General features: G+C 44.7%; 1 protein-coding gene across 4 annotated transcripts in view; it reads right to left on the bottom strand.

Annotated features, from left to right (window-relative positions):
- C5 (complement C5) overlaps nucleotides 1–21,437 on the bottom strand; it is a 75,527-nt gene extending 54,090 nt beyond the window's left edge. For 3 of the 4 annotated variants that reach the window (XM_026002850.2, XM_026002851.2, XM_072727495.1), the window contains exons 1-8: nucleotides 21,260–21,437; nucleotides 17,437–17,629; nucleotides 14,429–14,591; nucleotides 10,600–10,670; nucleotides 7,231–7,322; nucleotides 5,023–5,105; nucleotides 2,672–2,762; nucleotides 580–694 (exon numbers count right to left, since the gene is read on the bottom strand). In XM_026002850.2, coding sequence (XP_025858635.2) covers nucleotides 580–694; nucleotides 2,672–2,762; nucleotides 5,023–5,105; nucleotides 7,231–7,322; nucleotides 10,600–10,670; nucleotides 14,429–14,591; nucleotides 17,437–17,629; nucleotides 21,260–21,324 — 873 coding nt within the window. In that variant the 5' untranslated portion in view covers nucleotides 21,325–21,437. Of the gene's footprint in view, nucleotides 1–579; nucleotides 695–2,671; nucleotides 2,763–5,022; nucleotides 5,106–7,230; nucleotides 7,323–7,738; nucleotides 10,010–10,599; nucleotides 10,671–14,428; nucleotides 14,592–17,436; nucleotides 17,630–21,259 lie in introns of those variants that run through there. The other variant, XM_072727494.1, reaches the window with a different exon arrangement.
- Between the last annotated feature and the right edge of the window lie 2,409 nt (nucleotides 21,438–23,846).

Genomic DNA, 23,846 nt, shown 5'->3' with positions numbered 1-23,846 from the left:
GTGGACGGGTAGGACGGGGGACTCTTGCTGAGGCTGCTCCGTGCACCGTGGGACTCGGGCAGCTTCCCGGCCTCCAGCCACAAACGCCCGGGGCTGCCACCCTCCCGCCTGCTGAGACACCGCAGGCGTCCCTGGACGTGGCTGGGCCCCGCGGGAAGAGTCAGGCTGGGCACCGTGCTCCACCAGGGAGGCTCCAGGCCCCAGGTTCACAGGGCGGTTGGGGGGGGGCGTCAGGGAAGGGGAGTCCACCCCGAGGCCGTCCCAAGGAATTGACCAGAAGATGAAGAGGCAGAGGCCGCGGGGACAACGGGCAGGCGCGATCGCAAGTGGACGGGGCCGCCCTGCAAACACCCGGAGGCGCTCAGCTCCAGGAAGGCGCCCGGAGGCCAGGAGAGGGAGGGAGGCCGCAAGGGGGGCCGCAAGGGGGGCCTGAGGTCCTCCCTGACGTCAGGGTCACCCTGAGGACCGGGGCAGCCGGGACACGCTGGCTCGGACCGAGCAGGACGGAACAGCAGGCCTGGCGACGCCCCCCTTCGCGCAGGCTCTTCAGCCACGGGCGGCCGCGTCCTAGCGTCTTACCATTGTGTCTCGCATTGCTTTTTGCATCATCTCTTTTTGATCACTTTTTAAGTCGTCTCTTATTCCAAAAGAGATATAGGCTTCGGCCTCAGTGACGACCTTGTTATAAAAGTATCTGCCAAACAATAATACCATAGAATTGCTTTGCTGACTTGGTTACAACATCCAGACCCACGTAACATTTGAAATTACGTAAAGCGCTTGATACACTTTCCAGTGCCTTCCACCCCTATTACATTTCATCCTCATAAAACGACAATAATAAAACCGACGTGCGGATGTTTATTACTCTGCTCCAGAGGAAAACACGGACCTTGAGGAGATCAGAGGACGCAGGTCTGGGCCAGGACACGCTGCCTCCTCGGAGGTCCTGGTAGCCGTGGGGCTCAGCTCCCTATTGTCTTTTGTATCCTAAAAGCAGCGCGGATCTCATGGGCATATAACTACATTTTTAACATTCTAACCGCGTCCTTCCTTTTCAGTCTGGACTTAAAGTGAGGCTGAAGGAAACTTGCTGCGTGCCAGTAACACTATAGCAAGAGCTAACCTTCGGCACCGCGGTCTGAACAGTGTCTCCATTAAGAGGTCAGTTTCTAGAATTCTCTGTCAAATGCGCCTTTATGTTGGTTCAGACTAAGTAACACTCCATCTCAAGCATAAATGCCAACAAGAAAAGCAGTTCAGGGGCAGCCCGGGGGGGCTCAGCAGTTTGGCGCCGCCTGCAGCCCAGGGCCTGACCCTGGAGTCCCGGGATTGAGTCCCGCGTCGGGCTCCCTGCATGGAGCCTGCTTCTCCCTCTGCCTGTGTCTCTGCCTCTCACTCTCTCTGTGTCTCTCCTGAATAAATAAATAAAATCTTAAAAAAAAAAAAAAGTTCAGGGTAGTATCGAGGGCTTGAATTCTGAAACCAGCTGGGCCACACAACTTACTAGCCATGTGATCTTGGGCAAATTACTTACTATTTATGTACCTCTGTTTTTTTATTTGAAATATGGGGGCAGAAATATTATCTGCCTCACAAGACTTCCTATTAAGTGAGCTAATATATATACAGAATACTTAGAAAAATGCCTGGTGCACACAGTTATATAAATTGGCTATGGTTGCTGATAACTATATTATATTGTCCTTTTTAAGTGACCTGAAGTTTTGGGGAGGCTGCTTGCAAAACCAGCTCCGCTTCTCCCCGACCCCACAGAGCCACCACCTTTGCAGATGAAAGCTACGAAGGGAATGTTTCCTTTGGGCTGGTCTTATTACTTGCTGTGACAAAAGTGGTAGGAGTGAGGGGGCCAGTCCTGAGCGCAGGCCCTAGAGGACCTTCACGCTTCCACACTCCTCTGGGCATCGCTGCGACTACAGGCTCGTCTGCTGGATGATGAGGGACACACCAAGTCCAACTGTCTTTGAGACTTTAGTCAACTGCCAGCATGTGAGTATGACCTCCCGGGACCAGCGAGCCCCTAGGCGACCTGCCGACGGCCTGCAGGTGCACAGGTGAGCCCGCTGACACTCAGCCTGGCCCAGGTCAGCTGAACGGCCCGGGTGCCCCGTAAAGGGTCGAGGTTTTAAAGCTCAGGCTCTGGAAGCAGCCATGTAGCATCAGCTGGCTGAGGAAGCCACAAGACAAGACAAGAAGTAAGGCCTTCACATCTCGGTCCTAACGTCCTCAGTTACACTGGCTCCTAAACGCACACATTGAACTTAGAACTTTAGGATTTTTTTTTCTGTGTGTAACCAAAAAAAGCTAAAATCAGAATTAAAGAAAGTTAGAACAGGTAAGTAAACCATAGGCCGATGTCTCCTCAATCAGCCAATCCCAAAGTCATAGAAAACACTGCCAATAAATCAGAGCTCAGCAACATGCGTGTGCATGAGGTCAAGACAATGTACACCTCAAACGCGCACAATGTTACGTGTCAATGATATCTCAGTAAAGGGAGGGAAAAGTCACACTTCTCACTTTGACAAACTGTCACCAACCAGACTTGGCACTCAATTTAGCTGGGTAATCTGAAAACAAAAACAAAAACAAAAACAAAAAAACAAAAACAAACACACAAAAAAACAAAGAAAGAAAGAAACTTTTTTACCTTGCTTTTATAGTAATTTCAAAATTATTGAAGTCCTTATAGCCAATGAAACTCTTTTCTGGTTCTATTGAGACAGTAAAATGTGGCATCACTGAAAATAAAAACAAAGAAGCCGTTTTACGATTTACGTTAGAGTAGCCTTCCCTCTGGCGGTTACACAAGCTGTGACGTCAGCTCCACGTCCGCCTGTCGTCTCAGGATCGTCACCATCACTGTCAGCCTGCGGGCGCCTCCCGCTCTGCCAGCCAGAGGGCTCTGCAGCTTTCTGTGCCAGAAGCTCCTTTTTTCCACTTTGTCACAGCATTTATTATAGGCGATTGTCTATTTCCTTTGCTAGCCTACGGGTCCGGGTCCGAGAGGACAGAAGAGGCCCCACGCTGTGCGTCTTTCTCTCCCCCCCCCACCCTCTTCACGAGTCTTAAGCACGGTGCACCCTCCATGAGTGTTCACCAAACTGAAGATAGGAAAGGAAAACTCTTGCTCGTTTGACACTTTCCTTTCATATCTCGTAGATAAAACCCATCGGTCTCTACATTCCAATATGAAACTCGGACTCTAGTCAAGAAGGGAAAGCTTACAATTAGCCAAAGGAAAGAACAGCTGTGCAAAATTTAAAATAGGGCAGAGAGGAGGCGTTCTCTCTCTCTTTCTCTCTCTTGCTCTCTCTCGATTGCCCGAGAGAAAACAGTGTCACCTACGGAAGTGGCGCTGCCGCCTTCTCTTTACAGTAAGACCCTGCCCCAGGGCGTATGATTCTAGCTCTCCTGGGTAGCTGAGCGGCTCTGATACTGTGCACAAAGACGGACGCGGTGTAAGTGGGATCGTCGTCCTCAGATGTGGCGCGTGGTCTCCAGATGGAGAAAGGGGAATGCACTTTGCTGCCCTCGGTGCGTTTCTGTTGCCCGAGATGAAGGCGGGTGGGTTCTCTCCACGGAATGAGGTGCAGGGAACACCCCATCCTTCCATCTGATACCTACTTGCTATCAGCAGGCACAGTCCCATCAGCAGGGATGTTGCAGTGAACGGAAAGGCACGAACCCTGTCCTTAGTGAGCTCGCAGCCAAGCAGCGAAGACAGTGACAAGCAAATAATCACACAGATAAACACCTACGCCACGGGAATGAAAACCAATATACAAGTGCAGGGAATCCTTCCCAGGAAAGAGAAATTAGGAAAAGATTTGCTGAACGAATGGCTTTTTAGCTGCGACTTGAACCATGTGCAGGAGTTAGCTAGGTAATGAGACGGAAAAGTACTCCAGGCAGATGGAATGGCGAATCCGAAGTTACCGGCTGGAGGGAAATAAGGGGATGAACGGTATAAAATGAGGCCCAAGGGGAGGAAGGCCGGGGCCAGCTTAAAATAAGGATTTTGATTTTCGTTGGCAAAGGAATGAGGAACAATTGGGGTCTTTTCAAAAGTGAACTAACATGATGAGATCTGCATTTCAAGATTATTTTGGCCAACACCAAGTAGCTTGGAAGAGGAGACGGCAACTAGGAGGCTTTTGCAGCTGGGCAGGAGGAGCCTGGTGAGGCCCTGATGAGGGTGGCCTCAGATAGTAAGAGGTGGATAAATTCTAGATACACACAGTAAAAATACTTGGAGGAAGGAAGATCAGTTGGGATTACAGCTTACTGAGAGCCCATAATCTTTAAAGCTGTTTCAGTAACAAATATTTCTGGTCACTGTTTTGTTTGCTAATCATTAAAATCTGTGTATTTATTCTCCGTATTATTAATAAATCTCCTGGAGGAATAAAAAATGACCTCAAACAAACAAACAAAAAGTTAAATTTGATATCAGAATGCACAAATGCTCTAGTAAACAACTATAAGAAATGGAAAGATAAGCTATTTATATGTTAATTATTAGTCCATTAATACGATTGATTTCAAAATAAGAATATCTTAAATCTTCAGATAAATATATCAGATTTGTGAGCTAGAAGGAAAATAAGGGGATGCGAGCTGAACGAGGGGGACAGAACTCCAACTGTTCTTGTTCTGTCACTAACTGGGTGTAATGACCTGAGTAAATCGTTAGTCTTACTGGGTTCTGCTCACCTCATCTCTGCCTATTTAATTTTCTCCTAAAATCATAATTCTGGACGTTAACTCATCAGGCTCCATGGGGCACTAGGTCCCTCCCGGCTCTATGATGAGGAACACGAGTCCAGAGAGGCAGATGAGCTTGCTCAAGGGAACTGAGCGTGGGCGTCCCCCCACCTCCTCGGCCAGTACTTCCAACCATCGTCGTCCGGGGTGATCCTGCGTCCAGTCCACTAATGAGAAGCATTACTGGAAAAGCACTAACTTTTTACAGGTAAACTTTTAATTGTCACAAATTACCATATTCTTTGACTTCGAACTGTGTGGTTCCGGTCGTTGAAAAGTCCTCTTTATATTTAGCTCGGATTGTCCACACACCGTATCTGTGGAGACAACATATTTAAAATCATAGAAGTCATCAAATATTTTTAATTTGTCCAGAGGACATCTAATCAATTCCTGTTCTAATGAGGAAAAAGTAAGTAGGGATGTATTTAGCCTAAGTAATATATTTTATTTGTGCAGAACTTTAAGTATAAAATAGAAATAATTGAGTGTTTGGGGGATACTAAAAATCCCTTAGGAATGAGTTTTTCATATATTATTTTCTTCAGGTACTTTGTCTTAACATAGTCAACAGTTTTGATTTGAAGAGTTTATGAAACTTGAGGACTTACTTAAACCTGGGCCATATTTATACTAATATAATGCTAAAATCCATGGTAGGAAAAAAAAAAAAAGAAAAAAATAAAATAAAATCCATGGTAGGACATCCATACTAACATCTCTAGAAACACATAACACGTCAGGCTTATCCAGATGATAAAGCTCACACCTCACACAAAACAAGTTGGGGTTAGAGACAAAGTACGGTTTGTTTAAAGAGGAAAATGACCCGAGTTTGATTAACAATCTTCATTTAAAAATATTTACTGAGCACTGGAGTGAGAACTGGAGATAAAAGTGAACAAAATAGAAGAATTTCTGTTTTTGTAGAGCTAACAGTTCATGGGGTTTCCAATTCCTACTTCACCATTTCCTGGCAGATTGGGTTTGGGCAAGTTGCTTAACCTCATTTGTGCAATGAAACAAATAATATTTATCTTGCATGTTGGTTATGCAATCAATACACTTAGTATTATGACTTTCATCATCATCATTAATTCAATGAAGATTCAGCAAGTGCCTGTTATGTTAAAGTGCTGAAGATACAACAGTGAGCAACACAAAGTAAAAAGGCAAATTAAAAAAGCAAACAAATAAGTGTGACACTGAGATGAGTGCCGTGAAGTAACTCAATAATAGAAGAGAGTTAAAGGGAGAGGGAGCACATTAAACTACGCATCTAGGAATACCCTCTCTGAATAGGGAGCGTTTATTCTGTGTCCCCGAGAGTAAGAAGAAGTCAGCCTTGTGAAGAGCAAGGTGAAGCCCAGAGGGGACGACATGTGCAAAGGTACGGGGGTAGCAAAGTAGTGATCATGAGCGGCCACCAAGTCTGACACACAATCTGTCAAGGAGCAAATGGCATAAGATAAAGTCGGGTAATGGTCGGATAAATGATAATAGTCACGAAACGGTAAGAGCAATTCTGTGCTATGTGCATGTAGTATCTCCAAGGAGTCTACAATTTTAAAAGTAAATCCCCAACTTCGCTCACGTAATTTCTAGAAAACCCTCCGTGAATTCCCTGCAAATAGCAAATGAACTGCAGACTCCCTTCCAGAGGGCAGAAAAATGACCGCGAGGAGACTCTGGTTCACGGGGTCAACCATTCATGAACGCACTTGTTTGTCCCGCCCGTTACGAGCTCCTTGGAGGCCGGGATGGGGTCACTCATTTCTATGCGTCTTGCACATGCCAGGATGTGTTCACCAAATACATATTGAATTCTGTCCAGACATGTCCTCAAATCCTTCAACATGAGGCCAAAACCCGACATGGCTCTGAGGGCGCTGCCCTCTGGGAGTCTACGCAGACAGACCGCGGAGGATCGTCACCCCCAGAGCAAGGCGGGGGCCAGCCAGGCTTTTGGACTGACCGTCCGTCAGATCCCTTGAAGGGTAGAGGGTCGGTGGTTCTATGATGAAGAAAAGCCCGGGGACCCTTCTTGCCGCGGCCAAACTTATTTCTGTCTATAGAGAGGGCTGGCGGGAAGTATCGGGGGGTTGTCGTTTGCCAGAAACTGGGCCTCACTTCTCATTAGACTTAATTTTTTTTAATGTTCAATCTTACATCGTGTCCTTTTCATTTTTTATTTAGAGAGTTTTTGGGCCTTTCTACTCTTACTCATGTCATCGTGCCCGCAGCCCGGTGGGTGAGCTCCGGTGTCACGTCGTGTCAGCACGCAAGACAGCGCCGCACGAGGTCTCTGCGCCCCCCACGCGCCCTGGCTTCTTACACCCTTGGTGTCACCGGCGGCTGCACTTGGCTGGTTATCTGCCTCACAACCCAAAGGTCTAGATGTGCTTTCTAGAGAAAATTTTAGCAACAAATAGTTTAAAATACTTAGGGTTCGATGGAATCTTGAAGTCAGGAAAAGAGATGATTCCAGTATAATCATTTTCTTCTACGATGTCCACTTCTGATCCTTCGGGATCCTTTGAATAAAAACAAACAACCTCAAGCACGGAAGTCACATTAAAAAAGAAAATCAACTGATTAAAAAAAAGAGAGAGAGAGAGAGAGAATCAACTGATTATGTTATCTTTGACCTACGGAAGTGTTTACTGACAAATGTCTACGTCTTTGGATTGGGAAGGGAAGGGGGAGGCCGGAGGCGGGGAGCGGGAGGGGAGAGCGTCGTTGAGCGCCGGGACAGCCTTGCTCAGTTATCCAGAAGCCACTTCCTACTGTGTCACTAGAAAGGCAAATGTAACGATGATTGATGTTCTAAGCAAACAGATGTGAACCTGCAGGCTTTACAGACCCAGAATCTAAATTTCGCATCTGTTCAGCTGAGGTCTCTCCAGAGCAAATACCCCCGAAACGCTTCTCCTGGCTGCGCACTCTCTACCTGTGAACCGCGGGCACCGTGAGCCGAGGAGACTCTCGGGAGGTTAGACAAGCTTGGGAGGTCTCGCAAAGCTTCCCCATGGACGCCCCTTTGTGTGTAGGCTTGAGAATGAGCCAGACGACGTATTTACTTTCTTCGGCGACAGGTAGGGTGAGGGCGACCCTAGCCCGGGAATGCAGCACCGGGTGCCGTGACTGTGCAATTCGTGGCCGGGAGTTCAAGGTATTTTCCCTCGAGTTACAAAGGTCTATTCTGCACAAGCATGAGGCTCGCAGCTAACGGCTTCTGGAGGCCGTTCTTCACCGCTGCGGTCGACCACGCACCGTCCTTCCCAGATGGTCTCTCCTGAGCATGGTTTCCAGGGTGTTTCTCGTATCGGGATTCCCTGCGGCTCTGGGGTCGGATTCCTCAATCCTCTCTTCCTAGGGGCAGCTCACACACGGTCCACTCTTCCTTGTGTGGTGCAGGGTTTTTCATCACTCAAGCCCAGCCAGGAGAAATAAAATAAAAAGCATCTGTTCACACCCCCTAGTATCTTCTGACAGAAAAACGGCGTGTGAACTGATGGTCTTCTTCATTCCCTTCATCGCCCTATACTATTACCTATACCCTATACCATTACCTATACCCTATACCATTACCTATACCCTATACCCTATACCATTACCTATTCCCTATACCATTACCTGTACCCTATACCCTATACCCTATACCATTACCTATACCTATACCTTATACTATTACCTATACCCTATACCATTACCTATACCCTATACCCTATACCATTACCTATACCTATACCTTATACTATTACCTATACCCTATACCATTACCTATACCCTATACCATTACCTATACCCTATACCCTATACCCTATACCATTACCTGTACCCTATACCCTATACCATTACCTATACCCTATACCTTATACTATTACCTATACCCTATACCATTACCTATACCCTAAACCCTATACCATTACCTGTACCCTATACCCTATACCATTACCTGTACCCTATACCCTATACCATTACCTGTACCCTATACCCTATACCATTCAGCCACTTTATTTGCTATCTCACTTCTTAAGACCTTCCTGCCGCAGTTGGAAAACTCATGCTATTTCTTAATAGGACGGTCTTCACTATTTTTTAAAACCCCGTGTCTATGTCTTTAATTGAAACCCATTCTAGGGACGCCTGGAGGGCTCAGCGGGGGAGCACCTGCCTCTGGCTCAGGGCATGACCCCGGGGTCCTGGGATCGAGTCCTGTGTCGAGTCGGGCTTCCCACAGGGAGCCTGCTTCTCCCTCTGCCTGTGTCCCTGCCTCTCTGTGCATCTCATGAATAAATACCATCTTAAAAACCCAGACACGACACAAGTTGTGCCCCAGGGCAGGTGGGTGTCAGCCCTGCAGCCCGCTCTGCTCTCTCTGAGCCACGCGTCTGTCCCACCAGATCCCCGCTGCCTGCGCTGGGGGCTCGGCCCCCCGCACCCTCAGTGGGCATGTCTACACTACACTCTGATCTTGGGTTCGGAGGAAAGGCCTCTCAGCTTTAGGACAAGTGGACACACGCAGACCGTTGCTGTGACCTGGGCAGCCCCACCGGCTTCCCGGGGCTCAGTGCAACCCTCCCCGACTCACCCGGGCAGTCTGAGGCCGCCCCCTGCACTGCCCTGCTGAGCAGCTGCCTCCCCCTGCTTCCAGACTCTTCTGCAGAAGCCCCGCAGTGACTCCTGGGTCTTGTCCCTCAGCGGCCCCGCAGTGACTCCCTACAGCCTGCCTTGGGGTCTTGGAGCCCTGGTGTCCAGGCCCGCCTGTCTGACTCTCTGGCCCTGGTCTAACTTTCAAACTTAGCCCTGGGCTCCCGGGGACGCCCCTGCTCTGTGGTCGGGTGGCTTCCCCCCTCCCACCCCCTTGGCCTCTCTGGCCCTCCCTTCCCGCAACCCACCCATGTTCCTCCTCTGCTCTCAGTTCTACTCATTGTTCCAGGCCCAGCTCCAGGGTCACCTCTGCCTTGATGTGTCCCTGGGCCTCCCTAACCTCTTCTGGGCCGCCGGGGTTCGTGGGGGGAGCTGCAGTTATCAACCACAGCCTCGGCGCACTCACGTCACTCGGTATAAAATAGTCGGGCGTGGAAGTCTGCGAGGGCCTGTGGCGTTCGTGAGCTGTAAAGCATTCGGAGTCATCCCTATACATTCCCCTTTTTACTTGGGGTCTGGGGAGGTTTTCATCGTATAGAGTTGTTCACAGGAGAAAAGGTGCTGCAGCCTTTAGGGAAAGACCATAGGTGATAAACCTGCTCTTAACAGGTGCACAGCTATTTCCCCCAGAAAGCATACAGGGTCATAACACGAACTGGGTAAGACCTCGGGAGCTTGCTGGGCGTGTGCACGTCGCTCTGTTACGCGTGTCTCAGCTGATGAAGGGCTGCTAACTGCTGACCCTTATTTCACCGTCTGACACTATTTTTCACATGTGTTAGTATGTCACTAACCCCTGAGATTCCTAAGTGTAAGGGCCCAGACTGTGATTCTTTATCTTGAATTATACAAACCAAAAATCTCATACGTAATAATTAACATTCAGCCAATTCTTAGCAATTGATGGATGCTCTTTAGGAAAGAAACAGTGAAGAATATAAAGGATTTCATTCAAAGTCATAACTTGCGGAAAGATAATTTTCACGAGCTTTTTGCATGTATCTGTTGTAGAGGTATAGACTCAAACGTTACAGAAGATGTTAAATAACCGTTTACCCAACATTGATGAGTTAGTGTGATGGTAGGGCAGGGTTAGGGGACAATGCAGCTTATCCTGAGGACGAGTTAAGCTGTTATTTAAATAAATACCATACTTACTATGTAAGTCAAGACAGTTTCTCTTTTGGCTGGCTTCAAGTCATCATTCAGTGAGTAAACTCTAACCTTTACTGTAAGAACAATTGATAGCATCAAAACCTCAGCTAAACACGGGGTATTTTGATTTTTTTTTTTTACAATGATCATCCTTAAAAGAGATGAGTATAATTTTTTAAAAGTCACAAAAATCAATACGCAAAAATTCATATTTAAAGGAAAGAAAAACTTAGTTTACAGACATATAAGTTACTAAAGATGATTTTCCTTTGAAGAGAATCCTCTTGGATTCCTTTAAAGAGCCATTTTTTTCCTAGTGGATTTAAGTACAGTCCAGTTTATTAGGACATATTTCCATACAACTTTTTGGGAACACACATTACGCCATTGTTTACTGAGAATTTCATTATAGCAAAATAGTGATCGCTACCATATGGTTATACGGGAATATAATATATTGTCTCTTATTAGGATTGTAGGTTTTAGTGGAAAATCAGTTTGATTTTGACAATTACACACTCTTGCGCATAGAAAAACCAGCAAGGCCCCAAAGTGTCCCTTATTGTCGCTGAAGGCAGCTTTGAACTGTGTGGTTTTGTTAGATTCATTGAGCCGAATCCGACCATTATTGCATCATTGTTAAATGAGTAACGGCAAGAGCTCAAGAACAGTTAGTTCTCTCCGTTTCCTTCTGCCCACTAACAGGTCCCTGCCTTTCCGACAACGGCCATCTGCTTGGAATTGAGCTCTTAGCTGCCTGGGACGTGCCGATCGTTCCAGCGTGACATACTGTGATTTCTCTGACATTCATTACTGATGCTCAAGTCCTTTCGTGGCCAAAACTTTACTCGCAAAATAAAATTGAACTGGAGCCAAACGCCTTTTAAAGGGTCAGTATTGGGGAGCCCTGGGTGGCTCTGCAGTTTAGCGCCTGCCTTTGGCCCAGGGCATGATCCTGGAGACCCGGGATCGAGTCCTGCATCGGGCTCCCTGCATGGAGCCTGCTTCTCCCTCTGCCTGTGTCTCTGCCTCTCTCTGTGTCTCTCATGAGTAAATAAATAAAAATTAAAAAAAAAAAAAAAGGGTCAGTATTATGGAGAGCTCCACGTAAGAAGTCACAGTAAACTCCCCAAAACTGGTTTCACTGAGACCATAAGGTAAAAGCAAAATGTTCAGCAACCCGCCCCACGCACACCCTGCCTCCTCCCTCCCCTCGCTCTTCCCCACCTGTGTCCTCCCTCCCGTATTGCAGACACACCCGGTTCGTCCCCAAGCATCACCGAGATGAGGCCCGGCCCGAGGCAGTATGGCCTGAGTGAAGAGCTTGGGCCCAGGCCCAGGCGTTCAAAACTTTGCTTTCACTCCCACGCCTACTACTTCCTGGGGTCCTGGGGTGGGGACTCCGCGCCTCGGAATCTTAGTTCCCTCATCTGTAGGAAAGAGTGGCTCGCATCTTGCTTGATGGTGTTAGGAGAGCTAAATGAGACAAGGCTTTCACACTGCCTGGTGCATGGCAACCACTCAACAAATGCTTATTATTTTTGTTTTAGTATTATTATTTCTATGACGAAATTTACCTCATCTACCTTCTAACCCGGTCTGTGTTGAGATTAGAAAATTCATCTTGCGTCTCTCTGTGTCTATGAATAAATAAATAAAATCTTTAAAAAAAAAAAAGAAAATTCATCTTGTCTTCATGGACAGTGTGCCGGAGGCGACATCAAGAGCATTCCCTGGTGCCACAGACAGGGCTTATTAGGCTTTTAAAAAATGTATTGAATGGCTCCTCCGTGCAGGCGCTGTGCTGGACCGGGAGCCAGGGCGGGGGGCGACCCAGGGAAGCCTTCCAGGGGGTGGAGGAGAGAGCAAACCCACGCACACGAGTGCACGCGGCCTGGCTTCCGAGCGCAGAGAAGGGGGAGACTTGGTGCCGTCAGAGAGGCCAGGCCAGGCTGCTCCACGGGTGACGTGGTGACCCGTAAGGGTGCAGCAGACGTCAGCAAGGCCAAGGGGGGGCTGGCGGGTGAATGCACCAGGCCTCGCGTGGGGGCGGTGAGGAGGGATAGAGTGAGAAGGCAACGAGAACAGGTCAGCTTGGCTGGTTTCCACAGACGACGGGGAGATGGTGACTGATAAAGCTGGGAGGAAAGCGGGACACAGACTACATAGAATTGGAGGATTTGGGTCAATATTCTAAAGTCCTTATCCCTCAAAGCCTTGGAGATTGAAGCCTTTACCCTAAAGAGGCTTATACTAAAGAAATCCCCCAAGGATCTTCAGATTAAGTGGGTGGATTAGGACCTGGGAGCTCCGGATAGCAAGGTTTAACCAATTTCTAAGAGAACTACTTTTAAGTAATATTTTTTTCCTTCTTCTGCGTAAATAAGGCTCCGTGCCATCCCACAGATCAAACAGTAGGGGAGAGCACCTTCCCGGTGCTGCCCTGCCCTGGGCACGGGTTCGGGCGCTCGGCCCGAGAGAAGTCACCGACCTCGCACAGTTCTGGGAGGGGGGTTCTCTGACTGTCTCTGTTTTACAGAAGAGGAAAGTGGGGCTCGGGGAGGTCGAGTAACAAGGGGTAACAAGGGCAGGGGTGCAGAGCTCAGACAGCCGAAGCTGGGTCTGGACGCAGACACTTTGGCTCCAGAGTCTCCAACCTTCTAAATTCGTCCTTTAATAGAAGAGGAGGCCGCGGCCAAACATGCACTAGCTTCTAGGGCTCATCGCAGTTTAACGGGCCGGCCCCACGGGCTCCGTGTGCACACCGCGTCCTCCTGGGGTCAGAGACGGTTCTGCTCGGCAATGACAGCGTGGTCAAGCTGGGCGACGTCCCTTCCCCTCGGGGCCCTCCCGCTCCGAGCCTGGAACAGGAGCTCCTGCTGCTGCGGCCCTCCGCTCTGCCCCTCGGCCTGCACCCTCGCCGGCAGGTAGCAGGGACGCACCGTGGGAAAGGGTCTCCGGAGCCCACCTGCCTCCCGGCCCCATTAGCACTGGGAAGCTCCCTACGTGGCCCCCACCGTGTCCTCTTCCAGCCCTGACGTGCCCCACAGCGATTGTGAGCTGGGGAGGTACAGGATTCAAACGACTGCGCACAAGTGACCGTGTGTGGGCAGCTTTTGCCCTTCACTGGGCTTTCCCTTTGGCTCACCGGGAATCCGTCCAGCCGTGTCCCCATCACACAGCCCGACCGCTATCCCCGTCCTGCCGCTTCTCCCACCAACAGAACACGGACAGGAACATCTTCTATTAGAAACTTTCTTAGGCAGGTCCCCTTAGAAAATTAATATCCACTTATTTCTGTGACCCAGCTTATTCTTGGCCGAAACCTCTGATCCCTTAGGGTTGGATTTATTTTCTGAATTAGAGGAATAGCTCCAAAGTCCAAGGAACCTTTTTTTTTTTTTAAACATGAACATGGCTCTATAATAAATTATTTTCCCGTTGCCAAAATTATATTTGCAATTACATCTTATGTTTGTTTAATGAATAAGATATAACGCAACACTTCACGATTTTTAAAAAGCTTTTCTCTTCACGGAAATAACCAGTGGGACAGATAATATGATTGTTGATTTCGTAGTTTCCATATGCATTTAAAGTTTATATTTAAGTTTAAATTGCTCATTTCAAAAAAATAAATCAATTGCTCATTTCACAATTTCTATACAAATTTTAAATTAAAATGCTATATATAAATGTAAAAGTCATTGGGAGTTAAGACTTTTTGAGCGAGTTAGAAACTTGTCTCCACTTAATTTTAAGTGTTGAAAATCTCTACAATATGTCAATCACCCCTCTTCTCCACCAGAGAAAGAAGCATCTTATATCCTACCTGACTGTTGTGGAGTGTAAATGGGTTTGTCTGTATGAATAAAGAGAAATCCGTTGTCATACGTTATTGGCACTTTTTTTGATTTTGAAAAATGCCTCGATAGAACTTCCAAATACACATGTGAAACTGGGCCTTGTCCTCCAGACAACTGTTTGGGTTGTATCTGTAAAAGAAAATGTGGACGTTTTAGAGTATGATTTTTAGGTTATAAAACATGTTGATTTTCTAAACACCATGGTCATCTCATTAGAACAACAACAACAAAAACAAGTATGTGTATTTAACCATTTAACAAGTAGTACAAAAACCAGAATAGTGGATAAATTCTACCCAAAGCCTGTCAGTGTCAAATATCATAGTCAATATTTAGCTTTAAGCAATTAAGTCTTTTAGTTTCCATGTTTCCTAGATTTTATATATATTTAGTAAAACTACTCTTACAGAAGCTTCTTCACAAACCTTCACTCCATCAGCACTGAGCTCATGCCGTCCACTCCCTCAGTTCCACATCCTCACTGGTGTTCAGAACACGTTGTACTCCATCTCCATCCCTCTCCTCCCACTGACTGAGCCGCATGCTTTCTCATCTCACGTACATAACTGTAATTATCCACTTTACATTGCATGATATACACATATAATACATAAGGAGTAATTTAAAAAAAAAGTGTTTTTATGAAAACTCAGGCTTTGGAAACATGGGATCCAAGGTAATCACTAAAACCAGCTGCTGTGGAGCCAAACGTGTAAGAACGCTGTCAAAGTTTGGGAGAAGGTAACAACCTAGGGAGATGCTGCACTCAGACTGCCCTGCAAGTGTCCTTAAATCTTTCTCCACTTTAAAGGAACAGAAACTGTGAACAAAGATGATTCATTAAAGGTATGACTTGTAATAAATAAGATGTGACCCTCCAACGAGGGGACCCTCCTTACAAAGGCCTTGGCATAACCTCAGACAATTGGCAAACAAAGATATGTTATAAGGTTGAGATAAAATCAAGTGCTGAGGGATCCCTGGGTGGCTCAAAGGTTTAGCGCCGCCTTCCGCCCAGGGCGTCGTCCTGGGGTCCCGGGATCGAGTCCCGCCTCGGGATCCCTGCAGGGAGCCTGCTTCTCCCTCTGCCTGTGTCTCTGCCTCTCTCTCTGTGTCTCTCATAAATAAATAAATAAATATTTTTAAAAAATCAAGTGGTAAAGATAGGCATCAAGTTTTGGTTCTCTACTAATTAATCTTTCTTTTTATAATATTTTTTTTTATGATAGTCGCACAGAGAGAGAGAGAGGCAGAGACACAGGCAGAGGGAGAAGCAGGCTCCATGCACCGGGAGCCCGACGTGGGACTCAATCCCAGGTCTCCAGGATCGCACCCTGGGCCAAAGGCAGGCGCTCAACCGCTGCGCCACCCAGGGATCCCCTACTTAATCTTTCAATTGATTATCTGAGTCTCCACGAGACATGAGAACTTTTTACGTTTACGATGGTTAAAACTTTCAATATCTACATTGTCCAACACAGCAGCTGCTGGTCACATGTGGCTACATGAGCCCCTGGATGGAGCTACTATGAGTCATGAACTGAATTTTTTCATTGTAGTTAAATTTGATTGATTTAAACTTAAAAATAACAGCACACTAAAAATCTTAGTGACATCGGAGAAGAGTGTCCACTGAAATTAATCGGAAAATTAATTTTAATTCTTAATAAATCTAGTAAGTGGAAGTATTTAAGAAATTCGAGCATTTACAATCAAGAACATACATGCAAAAATTCTTGCATTTGGTTAGAATTTATTCAGATTAGTGTTTCTCAAACTTGAGTAATACACAGACCTCTTTTAAAGGATGAAATGTTCTGGAGGATTCTCAGTGCTGACTTCTAATTATTTATAATATAATAAAAACTAATTATTTTTATTATAAAGTTTCTTTTTAAAAAATATTCTATTTATTTATTCATGAGAGACACAGAGAGAGAGAGAGAGGCAGAGACACAGGCAAAGGGAGAAGCAGGCTCCTCGCAGGAGCCCGATGCAGGACTCGATCCCGGGACCCCAGGAAACACCCTGGGCTGAAGGCGCCACTAAACCACTGAGCCACCTGGGCTGCCCTAAAGGTTCTTAAATACGTACAAACTTAAGACTAAGTGTAATCTTCTCCTTATGAGTTTTACATAATTAATTATAAAACCAAAACAAATTTACAAAATAAATTCAAAATACTAAATATCAGTATAATTCTGTTCTTAAGCTGTTTTAAAATTTAAAATTTAAATTTCTTTCTAAAGAGGTCACTTTAAGGAAACATTGGTCTAAATGAACCTCAGAGCCCCTTCTAAGTCTAGTAGTGTTTGATTTTCTGGGTTTTTATATTTGAATTTATATCAGAATTTAAAACAGTATTCTGAGTATGAAAATAATATTTTGTTAGGATTTTAAATAAGAGATGTGTTGCAAGCCCTCCTCTAACCAAGGTACACTATAGTCTTACTAGAAGGAAAAGTTATTTGATCCATATTGTTCTTTATGTTAACTACAGGTTGTCAGGACGAGCTATTCACTTTAGTAATCAATAATTTTATTAGTTTTGGAAGCAATAATTGACCAATATTAGAATTTAAACTAACAAATGTTTAATAGCATCCTTGGGTTTTTGTAGGCGATGCATTACAGATCAAGATGCATATTTGTATTTTTCTATTTCTTTATAATGATAATTTTCAGAGAGAATAAGTATTTTCAACTCATTTCCAAGTGTTTTTGCATTAGTATAATTTTATTTTCCAATATGAACATTATAATTTACATGCATCGCTCAAAAAGCAGACACAACTCTCCTATTTAGAATTTTCTGTTTCGTCCATATTATCATCGGTGACTGACATCACTTAATAATCACACAGCGGTGAGGGATATAAATGCCCAGATCTCTACGTTATCAACATTCAAACTTGGTACACATTTTATTGAGAATATTCTGTACGTATGAAGAAAATGAATAATAAACACATACCGTCAAGACCACATTGTTCTGGAATTTATTTTCTGGGGATAAAGTAACATAGCCTGAAGAGTAACTAAATTTTCTATCAGGATAACTTTTAATAGAGATTGTTGCATCAAATTCTTCAGTATATCCATAAACTTGAATTACAACGTTTTCAGAGGCTCCAACACGGAATACTTTTGGTGCTGAGATGACGTACCTGTTGAAATAGGAAAAGAGTAAGACCAATATCTGAAGGTGATGTGTTTTGTTACAGTTCTGATTTTTTCATCTCACTTGAGAGATTCAAATAGGAAGATTTTCTTAACTTAAAAGTGATTATTTTTAAATCAAAACTTACTTGGTTTAAAGAAGTAGAAGTTTCTTTAAGAAGAGGAAGTAGCTTAAAATCAAGGCTTGGGAAGCAGAACTGGAGAGTTAGTTAACATTTAGAAATGACAACACTTTGCCTGAGCTGCTGCCGCAGAGAAAGACTTTCAGTGCCCTTGACTGGAACATGCAAATAGGGCCAACGCTCAATGAAGAAAAAGGGCAAAAGGCCCCAGGGCTGGAGTTGCAGCCCTGTCATCTACTGGCTGAGGGGCCACGGTAAAGTCACATAGTGTTTCTAAGACCAGAATGATTTACCTGTGAAAAAATCACCTTCTTGACCAGCTTGCAGTAAGGAGGAAGTGGGAACACGTAAGGAAAACATCTACAGCCCGCTTCCCGCTCGGGAAATGGTAAGGTGCATTAATTTCACTAAATCGTTAAAAGGAAGTTATCTTAGAAGTATCGTGTTACGCCGAGTGGGTAAAGAAAAGGACACGGTAAGAGTGAGCCCGGGTGGCTTTACAAATGCAAGGAGCGTGGAGGGCCTTTGAAGAATGGTAACAACCGTAGTGACCGCGATGATGCTGCTAAGTGCCCACGGGGAGGCCGCGTGAGCCCTCCATATTCCACTCTTGATTTTGGCAACAGGCCAGTGATGTAGACACTAAGATTACTCCCAATTTGCAAGTGAAAAGAGGGTAATTTGACCAAGGTCACATGCCATATAAGTGAATGAGGCAGCACCTTATATTCAGGTCTTTCTCCGGTCGTTAACGTGTATGATTGAGGTCAAGGGTATAAGCTATGTTCACATCCATAGGCTCTTATTCCCAGTTTCATTTTTCATGTGATTTATACAAGAATGGAAATCAATCTATATAAGTCTTTGAAATAAGATTTTAAAAACGTGTGATTTTCATTGTTTCATTAAAAGAAAACCTAAAAGTATAAGCGAGCTTATTAATTAAATATCATGGAACAGTGAGAGCTACATGTGCTGTTACATAGGAAGAGAGAAGTGTGTTTCAGCCCAAAAGGTCACGGTGACTAATCCAAGTGGCTGAACAGGCCTGGGCCCCACGCCACTGCCCCCCCCCGCCCCCCCCCCCCCCCCCGCCCCCCGCCCCAGTTCCTGCAGGCCCTTGTGAACTCATGACACTAAAAAGTCAGCAAATCTTCAGGAACAGGGAAGTTAATTTGGAAGCAATTAAGTCCCTTTAAAACATCTGGCTGTCTCCTCTGTGACAAGTAATTTAGAATCACTTATAAACAAATTGTGGAAGAGGGAAAAGAATCTCCAGACTTCCAACCATCATCTAAGTCCTCGCAGACTAACCCGGGACCAGCAGAAAAGGAGAAAAGCTAAGCTTTGCTGATGAGCTACATTTCCCGAAATCTTGCCCTGTGCTAGGCACTGTTTGAAGGACCCTGGATATATAAAGTCACTGAACTGCTACAGCCACTCTGTGAGAAAGGTCTTATCATTACTCCCATTTTACAGATGAAGAGACTGATAACTAAGCAGCCCAAGGTCACACAGTTACGTTACTGAGTTAGGAACTGAACCCACGCAGCCTGTTTCCTAATTAACAATTCCAATTGCTAGACTAAACTGGACTTAGCAAGAGCTTTGCATTCTGAAAACTCTAGGGGGAAAAAAGCTATTTTAATTTCAGCGTTCTTATAAGTTGTATCTTTTTTTCAGTTTAATATTGTTTTAATTTTGAATTGTCTATGTGGTGGTGGCAGTGATAAAACATAAAATATTTGGTACTTAGAAGTTCCTAAAAGATGGCTCTGGAATCACCCTTCATACAGATTTTGGTCCTTACTGGTTTATCAGTACCACAATCTATTCATATAAAAAAAAAATCATACTTAAAAAAATATAGTATACTTTCCTTATTTTCTTTCGATAGTTTAAGAGGATTGGGCCACTGAGCTTGCAGAGGCAACAATATTATTTTGGCCTCTACCTAGAATGTTCTTTCTCCCCAGATATTGCATAGTTTGCTCCCCCCTCACTTCCTTCGAGTTCTGTTTGAGTGTCACTTCCTTAAAGATCCTCTCCTCTCTACAGTTTGGGGTAATGCCCCATCACTTCCTTACCCTCTGACTCCTTTGTGTTTTCCTTCCTTGCATGATAACCACCCGACCTTATTCATTCATTTATTCATTTTGGTTCATTCATCCACCCATTATTTGCTTCTCCCCCTAGAATGCAAGCTTCATACCATCTACTATATCCCTAGTGCCTGTCACAGGGCAGGTGCTCAACAAGTTTTTGTTGAATCAATCAGTCAAATTAATTAAATTGGTTGCCATGCTGTACATGGCACTTCTTCAGAGAAAGAGAGGAGATGCTCACTCGGGGCCAGCACAGCGGAGGAGAAAGAACTCAGAATCACGGGACCCAGGTTCTAGTCCTAGTTCTACACTAATTTGAACTCCCTAATCTCGATCTTTCTTGAACTTCTGCTACTTGTCTTTTAAAAAGGAATCTACAACCACCACCTGGGGAATGGGGTGATTGTGGCCTGTGCAAAGATCAGATCAAGGGTGGGAGAGTGTTATAAATTTGGCATCTGAGTATACATCTATATTTATATTTCACCTAGTTTTACGTACATATTTATGACAAAATGAAAAAAAATTGAAGTGGTAACAAAGAGTCCTTGGTAAAAGCCCTGCTTTTGTCCCCCTCCAGCAGCATGATCTTTGGCAAGTCACTTTCCCCTCTGTCTGGATTTATCCTCATTTGTGAAATGAGTAGATTCCATTACATACTCTCCAGTTCCTTTTCGGGTCTAAGCTGTTATTTCTAGACACAAAATCAGTATTTTAAGACATACCTTGAAATGCACAATATTTCAATAATCACACTAACATTTGTGAAGAGTTAATAAATTCAGAAATAATTATGATCGTTTTTCAAATCACAGTATTAAAATTGACCCCAAAGTAACACTTGCTGTACTACGTACAGTGCCCGGAGCATACGAAGAAACCTGTGTACCAATACAAGTAAGCAATCAATGGCAGGGAAGTGTATCATCCTGAGTTTGTTTTGTGCTTTTTTTTTGAAGAGGAATCCACATACTCCCTTATGTAAATTTTTATAAATAACAGCCTCATAAAGCTGGCGTATTATTAGCCATTCATCACATCAAGATGTTTCCATGACTTTCTCATTCACAGATGAGACCATTCACTTGGTGTTCCAGGAAGTAGAAGGTTATTTTCAAATTAACCGTCTGTTCAATTTATTTTTCACTCATCGCAACTAAGATTCATTGAAAAATAGGGATCCCTGGGTGGCGCAGCGGTTTGGCGCCTGCCTTTGGCCCAGGGCGCAATCCTGGAGACCCGGGATCGAATCCCACGTCGGGCTCCCGGTGCATGGAGCCTGCTTCTCCCTCTGCCTATGTATCTGCCCCCTTCTCTCTCTCTGTGTGTGCGTGACTATCATAAATAAAAAAATTAAAAAAGAAAAATGAAAATGGGTTCGTTTACTTACGTTTGCTCCTGTCCCCAACTTTTACCTAGAAAGATCAAAAACCAAAGTATGCCCCAAAGGCCCATGGCTGGAGGCAGCAGCAAACCATGGATGTAACCTCTTGAAGCTACTCTCCTTTTTAAGTAAACTGAGCTTGAAGATTTTGGGTAAGTTAGTTTACTGGCTAATTATTAATGTCAGAAAGAGGGACTGCTAAGTAGGGGAACTAAAATCAGAACCGAGACACCCTTTAGTGCCCAGATGTAAAAGGAGGAGGTATTTTTTAGGGATTTACATCTAGAGATTTATTTTTGATTCATACAAATAAGGCTATTCTGCCATGGGAATTAGGCACCAGTGTGAACGGCTCCACGCCAGAGCCACCAAGCCTCGGACCTCGGCGTTTCCCCTCCTGACCAGGACACTTGCTCTGATGGGTCACCTGCGAGCACACCTCTGGTAGGTCCACTCGGACACTGGCAGAGACCCCCTGGACTCCGTTTCAGAGTGAGGGAGTTTAGGATGGGTCCGGTTTAGACGGGGCTCACCAGGTAGGCTTCCTAGTGAAATCCGGAGTGGCAGCGTCGTCGGCGTTGGAAATAGCAGGGATAAGACAGATCGGCATAGACATTCTATAGAAGGGCCCCTTGGTCGGTCCCAGGCTAGAGAGGAAGCTGAACATCAGGTAGAGGAGACCCGGGACAGGAGATGACATCGCCGTGCTGAAGACGCCGGCATCACTCTCTCCGAGACAGCCCCGCAAATACTTCCGTATTTAGTAGGGAGTGGATATCCTCCAATATCTATTAATTCGCACCACACAGGTTCAAAATTCATATTCATTCTGATGGAGAATATCTTTTTTAAAAGAATAAGTTCATGTATGTACCTTCCAATGAAGATTTTAATAATTTTAATGCAAGAACTGAAAAAAACAAAGCTTCCTATAACAAATGAGTCTAATAACTATAGAATGAAATAAAATTTGATCTTTGAGATTTTTATGTCTCGTGTTTCACTAGGAAGAAATTTTTTTAAAGATTTTATTTATTTATTCATGAGAGAGAGAGAGGCAGAGACACAGGCAGAAGGAGAAGCAGGCTCCGTGTGGGGAGCCCGATGTGGGACTCAATCCCAGGACCCGGGATCAGGACCTGAGCCAAAGGCCGGCGCTCAACCTCTGAGCCACCCAGGGATCCCCTAGAAAAAATTTTATATACCACTTTCCTTTTATCTGTTCTCATTTCTCCCTTAGTATAAAACAGGTAGTCTATTTTATTTTATTCTTTTTAAAGATTTACTTATTTACTTGAGAGACAGCAAGTGAGAGCAGGGGTGGGGAGGGGCAGATGGAGAGGGAGAGCGAGAATCTCAAGGAGACTGCACTGAGCACAGGGCCTGACGCAGGGCTCGATCCCAGGACCTTGAGACCATGATTAGGTTCTCTATTCTAAAGTAACAAAACAGATTTATCTAAATATTTTTTTTTATGCTTCACATGTTTTATGGTCACACTGGCATTCCTTGCTTTGAATTAATAAGGTTTTACTTTACCAACACTTTAGTACTGAACTGATCAGAAAAAAGTCACACAAAGGAAAATTTCATACACAAATTTCACTAACGATATTTCTTGCAAATGCTATTGAAATGATAAAAATCTGCCACAGTTGTCTGACAATCTAGCCCATTTGTTTCCAAAGGGAATTTGTAAAATGATTAAGCTGGGTTGCGAAAGATGGGTTGAGTTAAAACAAACAAAGTCCTTTTGCCATCATTTTCGGGAAAAGATACTTTGGAAAAAAGCAATAATACTCAAATCATAGAGTATTTGTATTTTATGTGCAAGGAAGTTTGCTTGTATTATAGAGTCAATATTGATAAATGATATTTGTAAACCATTGGCATATTTCTCTGGGAGAAAAAAATTGTAAAAATAATGGATCCTGGGGCACTTAAGTGGCTGAGTTGGTTAAGCTTTTGGCTCTTGATTTTGGCTTAGGTCATGATCTTGGGGTCGTAAGATTGAGCCCCAGACCTCGGGCTCCGCACTGACTGTGGGGCCTGCTGAGGATCCTTTCCTCCATCTCCCTCTGTCTCTCTAAAAAAATAAAGTAAAATAAAATAAAATAATGGATCTTAAAGGTCTTCAACAAAACCAAAATTCAATTCACAGATTTCACGTGTGTTTGAACTTTTCATCTGTCTTTTAAACATGACTCCGAGGTAGATTCTCCTTCACATTTTAAAATGTTGCCTTTTGAGAGTCTGTGGATTTTATACAAATATGAATCACTAACAGAAGAGAGTCCAAGTCTGGCAGAAACTTTGGTGGTCGCCTGGTCTTCCTGCTAGTGTCACTTCGATTCTGTCCTCAAGACGGAGCCCGAATGGCTCCCTTAGTTCACAGGCACCTTCTGACCTGGGTCCTATTTGATTCTCCAGCCGGCAGCCTGAGTGCTGATCTTCCTGGGGTCACCGTGGCACGGAAGCGTTCCTACCAGGGGAGCAAACAGTCTAATTCTATCACCATTACTCTTAACCTATTCAGACCCCCAATTTGATATGTCATCAGAAAAAAAAAAAAGAAAAGAAAAGAAATATGGGG

Source organism: Vulpes vulpes, chromosome 12 (assembly GCF_048418805.1).
Source record: "Vulpes vulpes isolate BD-2025 chromosome 12, VulVul3, whole genome shotgun sequence".
In the NCBI taxonomy this organism is placed as follows: Eukaryota; Metazoa; Chordata; class Mammalia; order Carnivora; family Canidae; genus Vulpes; species Vulpes vulpes.
The sequence above is the reverse complement of the archived record's forward strand: the minus strand, read 5'-3'. Positions and strand labels throughout refer to the sequence as shown.